The 7,686-nt window shown below is 43.3% G+C and overlaps 1 protein-coding gene across 4 annotated transcripts; it reads left to right on the forward strand.

The window, feature by feature from the left end:
* Positions 1 to 41: 41 nt before the first annotated feature.
* Positions 42 to 7,528, forward strand: LTAP1 (lipid transport auxiliary protein 1). Of its 4 annotated transcripts, none has more exons than XM_081809449.1 (6): positions 42 to 1,600; positions 2,731 to 2,848; positions 3,063 to 3,116; positions 3,737 to 3,903; positions 3,987 to 4,045; positions 7,064 to 7,528. In XM_081809449.1, exons 3-6 carry the CDS (start codon positions 3,086 to 3,088, stop codon positions 7,257 to 7,259), a joined length of 453 nt encoding a protein of 150 aa, XP_081665575.1. In that variant the 5' UTR covers positions 42 to 1,600; positions 2,731 to 2,848; positions 3,063 to 3,085; the 3' UTR covers positions 7,260 to 7,528. The 4 variants fall into 4 exon arrangements, with proteins under 4 accessions (XP_081665575.1, XP_081665577.1, XP_081665574.1 ...); XM_081809451.1 differs by having other exon boundaries at positions 42 to 405; XM_081809448.1 differs by having other exon boundaries at positions 42 to 2,848.
* Positions 7,529 to 7,686: the final 158 nt, after the last annotated feature.

Genomic DNA, 7,686 nt, shown 5'->3' on the forward strand with positions numbered 1-7,686 from the left:
CCCCCCCCCCCCCCCCCCGCTCCACCCTCTTGTGTGGCTGTCCGGGATCCCAGGGTCCAGCTGGGATCCAGCTACAGGGGTTGGATTTCCGACGGTTAAGGCGCGGTTACGCGCTCTGGAATGACCTTCCTCCAGTCTTCTCTTGGCTATGGCTGATTTGCTCTTTAGAGCTTAGCTCAGATGTTCCTCTTCCGCGAAGAAGAACGTTTATTATCTGTTTTAAAGTAGGTGCTCTTTTTTATTTTCTCATAGCGTCCTGATATTTTTCTAGATACCGTTTTACTACAAGTTTTCCTTTATGTCTGTCGATTTGCTTAATACGCAGTTTCCACCAGACTGGAAGCTTCAAGAACGCGGGCTCTGCGCCAGTTCTGTTTACCACAGTAAAGCCAGGGCCTACCTGCAGTAGGTACCCAGTAATCTGCTACTGAGTGACAAACAGGCTGGTGGGAGAATTAGGGCACTACACGGTTCTCTCAACTCCTAGACCAGTGTCTGTCCTCACCAGGGCTGTTACTCCTCCTCCTTTTTTGTTCATGGAAAACCGTAAGGAAGGTGTTGTGGCCTAAAACCTCAACAGAGCTTCTTCCACATTCCCTCAGTTCTCCAAATGCCACCTGCTCTCCATAAGAGGGATATAGGGTTGGCTTCCAGCACATCATGATCCAGTCAAAACTTTGATTATTTAGGAGCTCTCTGGACTAGATGAGATAAGATTCCTTCTGCTTTAAAAAGTTCTCTCATCTAAATTCTCATTTATTGCTGCTGGAAGTGCAAATGAGTAAAACTACTCTGGCAAATAATTGGGCATTATCTAGTAAGATTGCACATGTACCTAATCCATAGTGCAGCAGTTCCACTCTTAGCATAAAGAAATTAGTGTTTGCTGGTGTTGTACCAGAAGACGTGTATAAGAGTGTTCATTTCAGTGATTGTGATATTTCAAGAAGAAACTGTTGGTCCAGATGTCTACTTGAGAATATATAATGATATACTTGTGTTCTGGAATACTATAAGGGTTAAAAATAAGCTAAGCAACACAAATGAAACACTAAAGCATTTTTGAATGAAAAAGTCACAAACTTGAGTGAATTTCAAAAACATGCTGAGTGAAAAAAAACAGAAAGCCATTCATAAAAAAGTATCTACCATTTTGTTCCATTCCATTTTTATGAAATTCTACAACAGGCAGAACTATATCAATAGAAAGTACATAATTGTTGCGGGGAGCAGGGAGGGAGAGGTTGACTGCAAAGGGATATAAAGAATATTTTGGGGTGATGGCAATGTTCTGTGTCTTGGTTGTAATGGTGGTTGAGTGGGTGTATTCATTTGTCAGAACTCACCAGTCCACACAAATTGGATGCATTTTATCACATATAAGTTCAACCTATTGTAATAAGGTATTTAAGTTTTTTTTTTTTTAAGATTATTTATTTGACAGAGCGAGCACACAAGCAGGGGGAGCAGCAGAGGGAGCGAGAGAAGCAAGCTCTCCGCCGAGCAGGGATCCTGACGTAGATCTCTATCCCAGGACCTTGGGATCATGACCTGAGCTGAAGGCAGATGCTTAACCGACTGAGTCACCCAGTCGTCCCAAGTATTTAACATTTTAAAAGACAAGTTGCAAAGGAATTTAAAACATACTTCTCCATTTGTGTAAAGAACAAAGCCAGGCAAAGCTAAACATCTTGTTTAGATTGATAAAGTGTTAAAACAGTGAAGAAAAACAGGATTGTTGAACAAATTAAGATTGGGGTTTGCATTCAATCAGAGATAGGCACACAAGGCTTCACGGTCATTGGTAACGTTCTAGTTCATAAACAGGATAGTGGATATAGATGTTCATCTTAACGATTTTTATAATTACTTAAGATGTATGTAACACGGATTCCATATATGATATGTTTCACAGTGGACGTTTCTAAAGAGTACCAAGAAGTGGCACCTGGTGGGCTCAGTCAGTTAAGCCTCTAACTCTTCATCTCAGCTCAGGTCTTAATCTCAGGGTCCTGAGTTCAAGCCCCACTTTGGGCCCCACATTGGCCTCCACGCTGGGTGTAGAGCCTACTTATAACTAAAAAGTTACAAGAAGAAAATCTGGGGCTCTGGCAACCCTCTTAAGAGAGATGAACTTGGAACTGTTAACAATGGTCGCTTCTGGATAAGTGAGGGGTGGCTTTAGTACCTTTTTTGAATTTTACACCACGGATGTGAATTACCTACTTAAAAGATTTAACGTACTCTAGAAGAAAGCTTTTAGAAGTTCTGTGGTCTACCAGGTAGGGTAGTCCCCAAGCTATTATAAATCATATACAGGCCTCTTTACAGATTTTTAGAGTATGACTTCTGGTTGCTGTCCATTTTTTCTCTCTCTGGAAGTTCTTTATAACACCTAACAGATTTCAAACCCAGTTGAGTCAAATAATGTTGATGCTGTGGAACTTGAAGAAATTCTGGCGGGTTAAAAGATCTAGCTTAGAGATGTACAGTGTAGAGAAGTTTTTAGAGAACCTAATCCCATCCTTAAATTTTTTAGTCTTACCTGGCAATTTTATCAACCATACGAGCATTTTTGCGGCTGCTTTTGTCTTGGTTGTTCGCTTGATGTGCCCCATTTCCAGGTTGATAGAAAGCAAAGTATATAAAATACTAAAAAATAATTAAAAATTTTAAAAAAGCGCAGAGTATAGGATTAGTGATTGCATATTCTTTTCTCTGTGTGAACAGGACTTAAAAGAGGAGATTGATATCCGGCTATCCAGGGTTCAAGATATCAAGTATGAACCTCAGCTCCTTGCAGATGGTGATGCAAGACTGCTACAGCTAGAAACCCAGGGAAATCAGAGTACGTGGCATGCTCTTGGAGGATACTTCAGTGAGGAATCCCACAAGTTCAGAATTCCTTTGCTCTCCGAGCTGTTAGCCTAGCTGCTGGCAAAACCTACACCTGTGCTTCCTCTGTTGCTGGGTATATGTCAGATGCGGGGAGGCAGTTTATTAGCTTGCTGAAGTTTGGAAAATCTGAGCGTTATGTCTACGACCAGTCTCTTTTTCAACAGATTGCTACAACTATCTGTACAGGATGAAAGCTCTGGATGCCATCCGTGCCTCTGGTAAGGGCTACTTGACAGGATATTCAGGATCCTGAAAGCTCACCTGGAGAAGAGGGAGGAACCCACTTGATATATATTAGAATTTGTCCTTTCTGTACATCTCAGGCTAGGAGGAATTACCTAGAGTTTTGAGAGTACTAGGTTATTTTCTCTAAGGAAATGATGGAGGCACATTATTTCTTCTTCAATGAGTGGATTTGTTCTTTAGACCTTTAGTTTCATTAACTGGATGGTGGTGATTTGTTTGTTTTTCCATAAAAGACAGGTGACATCTGCTTTTTCAGTAAGACCAAGATAAATGGTTCTTGAATTTTTTCTGTTCTATGACCATTGTCAGATATGCTTCATCTCTGCTAAAACATGGTTTGTATTTCAGAGCCAGGATAAGTACGTAGGAGTGTAAATTGGACAGAGACACTATTGTTTACCATTGGTGTAGCTTATAGCTATGTCGCCACCACCAAATGACCACTCAGACACAGCTCTGTATCTGTGGTCTTCTTCATCTGTTAGAATTTCCCCCAGATTCATTCATTGGACCCATTTCTAAATTTGGAAGATAAACTAGAAATACTGGTAAATGGGAGAAGTGTTAACACTGTTATCTGTTATCTCCACAGAGATACCATTTCATGCTGAAGGCAGGCATCCCCGTTCCTTAATGGGCAAGAATTTCCGCTCTTACCTGCTAGATCTTCGGAACACTAGTACTCCTTTTAAGGGTGTGCGCAAGGCCCTCATTGATACCTTGCTGGATGGCTATGAGACAGCCCGCTATGGGACGGGGGTAAGCTGGATGGCCACTTTTTCCTTCCGGGAACTAAAGGGACACCCCAGCCTAAGGGACTCTCACCCTTCCTCTTTCCTCAGGTCTTTGGCCAGAGTGAGTACCTGCGCTACCAGGAGGCCCTGAGTGAGCTGGCCACTGTGTAAGTTCGAAGGGGAGTATGTTGGAGGGGCTGGTTAGAGAGTATGGTAGTGCTGGCCGCCCCCCCCCCCACAGCAAGATGCCCTTCATAAGCAGCGTTAACAAAATCACAGTGGCGAGCTGTCCCGTCCTGCCGTCCCTCACATCTGAAAGCATGTGCTGCTTCACAAGCTTGCAGAGGGAGACGCCTCCTACTTCTGTGCCCCCTCTTTTTTCTTTTTTTTTAAGTCCAGGTGAGTAAAATGTCAGAAGTGGCATAACATTTATATCAAAGGGAATGAAGTTTTCAGTATAAAGATTTCCTTCTCTTCCAAGGTTTCAGTGTCCTCCTTGTATGTCTTGGTTTGATAAAAGTAACAATTAAGTGCCATCCATTTTTATTAGCATTTATAGCATTAGGAACTCCACATGAGACTAAGGGCCTCACCGTAGTATTAGCTGTTGAGTGTCTGTTACTGGAATCCCGACTTTTGTCTGGCGTTGTTTTAAACGTGCACTATTAACATAGCTTCGTGGTGGTGTTTAAGCAAATGTTGAAAGGGTGGACGGGGGAGCACAAGTAGAATAAAAAGTTACTGGCCTTGAAAAGAATCGCCTCTGTTTTCTGCTGTGTTGAATATGGCTTTTTCTCAAAAGATAAGGGGTATGTCTGTCCTCTCTTATCTATGTCCTTAAAAATAAACTACTTTGTTCCAGAAACAAAAGGTCCAGTAAAAACGGCTTGGAATAGGAGTGAAAGTGAACAGGGGAGAGGATGAGAAGGGTGCTTAGTCTGGAAGTCACTTAGGGAGCGTGTTCAAAGTACAGTTCCTTTGAAAGACAAGTACTTTCTGGTTCTACTCATCTGGGTTCCCTAGAGTCACCAAATTCAGAAAGGATATGGTGGGTGCCAGGGGCTGGAGGGTTAGGGTTTAATGGGGACAGAGCTTCAGTTTTGCAGCATGAAAAGAGCTCTGGAGATGGTGGGAATGTGAATGTACTTAACAGTGCTGGACTGTAAACATTTAAAAATGGCTGAGATGGTAAATCTTGTATGTATCTTCCCACAATTTTGTTAAACATTCAGTCCTTGGGGGGCACCTAGTTCGCTCAGTCAGGCTCAGTCAGCATCCGACTCTTGTTTTCAGTTTGGGTCATGATCTCGGGGTCATGAGATCGAGCCCCACGTTGGGCTCTGTGCTCAGCGGGGAGTGTGCTTGAGATTCTCTCCATCTTCCTCTGCCCTTCACCCATGTGTGTGCACGCGCTCTCGTTCTCTTTCTCTAAAATAAATCTTTTTTATTTTTTTTTAAGATTTTACTTAATTTGAGAGTGTGAGAGAGAGAGAAGAGAGAGAGAGGGTACGTGCGCACAAGCAGGAGGGAGGGATACAGGGAGAGGGTGAAGCAGGCTCCCACTGAGCACGGAGCCTGATGAGAGGTTCAAACCCAGGACCCTGGGATCATGATCTGAGCTGAAGGCAGACGCTCAACTGACTGAGCCACCCAGGCATCCCTGCTTCGCCCTCTGCCTCTGCCTTTCCCCCTGCTTTTGTGTTTTCTCTCTCAAATAAGTAAAATCTTTAAAAATAAATAAATAATTCAGTCCTTGTGGGGCATCGGGCTAACTTAGTAGAGCACACAACTCTTAGTCTTGGGGCCATGAGTTTTTTTTTTTTTAAGATTTATTTGAGGGGCGCCTGGGTGGCTCAGTCGTTAAGCGTCTGCCTTCAGCTCAGGTCATGATCCCAGGGTCCTGGGATCAAGCCCCGCATCGGGCTCCTGGCTCCGCGGGAAGCCTGCTGCTCCTCCTCCTCCCAAATCTTTGGGCATAGAGCTTACTTAAAAAATAAATAGTGGTGCCTGTGGCTGGCTCAGTTGGAAGAGCATGTGACTTTTTTTTTTTTTTAAGATTGATTTATTTTAAAGAGAAAAACAGCATGAGTTGGGAGGGGCAGAGGGAGAAGGAGAGAGAATCTCAAGCGGACTCCAAGCTGAGCATGGAGTCCAAGGTGGGGCTCAGTCTCAGGACCCCGAGATCATGACCTGAACAGAAACCGAGTCAGACGCTCAACTGACTGTGCCACCCAGGTGCCCCGAGTGCTTGACTCTTGATCTTGGGGTCGTGAGTTCAATTTCAAGCCCCACAGTGGGTGTAGAGATTACTTAAATGAACTTAAAAAAAATAATAAAATAAAAATTCACCCCTTGAATCAAAAACTAATGATGTATGGTGATTAACATAACATGATAAAATTTAAAAATTCAGTCCTTGATTTCTGGTTTCTAGAAAGTTTCAGTGAGTCTAATGAAGAGGATAGGCTCTGAAATCTGACAGATTTACACCCCAACTCTGTCACTTAATAGCTTTGTGACCTTAGGCAAGGGGGCTATCAGTTTCCGAACCTGGAAAATAGGGATGTTACCACCATCTAGAGATACTGGGATATCAATATTTGATAAAACACCAAATTTAATGTCCTAACACGTCTCAATACTCAATAGCTCAAGTACTCAATAGCTACTTCTCTATTTTTTGGTGTTCCGTTTTCAAGGGACTGTTTTTGGACTAGGAGTATATTAGTGACATACATTTAATTCAGCAGAATTAAAAGTTTTTTTTTTTTTAAAGATTTTATTTATTTGACAGAGAGAGATACCAAGAGAGGGAACACAAGCAGGGGGAGTGGGAGAGGGAGAAGCAGGCTTCCCGCTGAACAGGGAGCCCGATGCGGGGCTCGATCCCAGGACCCTGGGATCATGACCTGAGCTGAAGGCAGACGCTTAACAACTGAGCCACCCAGGTGCCCCTAAAGTTTTCTTTATAGTGAGATGAAGAAAATGTTGAGCCAGAGGCAGGGACTCAGTGGGAAAATTGGTTTCTCTGCTACTTTTAAGCTATCAGATGGGGTTTTAGTAACTAGTTTATAAGATAGAACAAGGAGAGGGATCATTGGTGGCTTTATAGAATGGATGAGCCTTGAATTGTATTCTTGTGTTAGTCCTCATTCTGTCCTTGAGCTGCCCTCTCTATTCTCCAGGGTCAAAGCACGAAGTGGGAGCTCTCAGAGACAGCACCAGTCGGCAGCCAAAGACCTAACCCAGTCTCCTGAAGTCTCACCAACAACCATCCAGGTGACATACCTCCCCTCCAGTCAGAAGAGTAAACGTGCCAAACACTTCCTTGAACTGAAGAGCTTTAAGGACAACTATAACACACTGGAAAGTACTCTGTGACGAGCTGATGGAAGCTGCCATGCTGCTGGTGGGGCCAGCGGCCTCAGGTCATCTGGCTGATGGGTCCAGGTCAGCTGAAATGCCACAGTGTCCAGAGCTCTTAGGGTTCATGCCTAGAGAATCATTCTCCAGCTTGTTCTTACAGCCCATTTCAGAGAATCAGGACTTTATTTTCCCTTGGGAACACTTTTTTTGGAGTTGAATTCAGATGTTTTTCTTAATGTTTCCATCAATGCTTCCTTAAAAATCCTCACTTGGTTTTGATTGTAGTTCATCTGCCTCTTTTTTTCCCCCTTTTCCACTATAAATAATCCTAAGAGTGAGAATTGGGGTGGCAGGGCCTGGTGTCTTCCATGTCTACCCCTTTATACATAGATGAATGGGGACCATTTGGGTTTGAGACATCTTAGAGGTGATTGGTAGGACG

Source organism: Leptonychotes weddellii, unplaced genomic scaffold (assembly GCF_054177405.1).
Source record: "Leptonychotes weddellii isolate Sample4059 unplaced genomic scaffold, ASM5417740v2 HiC_scaffold_10051, whole genome shotgun sequence".
Lineage (NCBI taxonomy): Eukaryota > Metazoa > Chordata > Mammalia > Carnivora > Phocidae > Leptonychotes > Leptonychotes weddellii.

Excerpts from the sequence above, each read along its gene's own strand:
- LTAP1 (XM_081809448.1), top strand. The coding sequence starts at position 3,086 with ATGAAAGCTCTGGATGCCATCCGTGCCTCTG. Across the intron at positions 3,904-3,986 it reads CAGCCCGCTATGGGACGGGG|GTCTTTGGCCAGAGTGAGTA; the intron begins GTAAGCTGGATG and ends CTCTTTCCTCAG. Across the intron at positions 4,046-7,063 it reads CTGAGTGAGCTGGCCACTGT|GGTCAAAGCACGAAGTGGGA; the intron begins GTAAGTTCGAAG and ends TCTATTCTCCAG.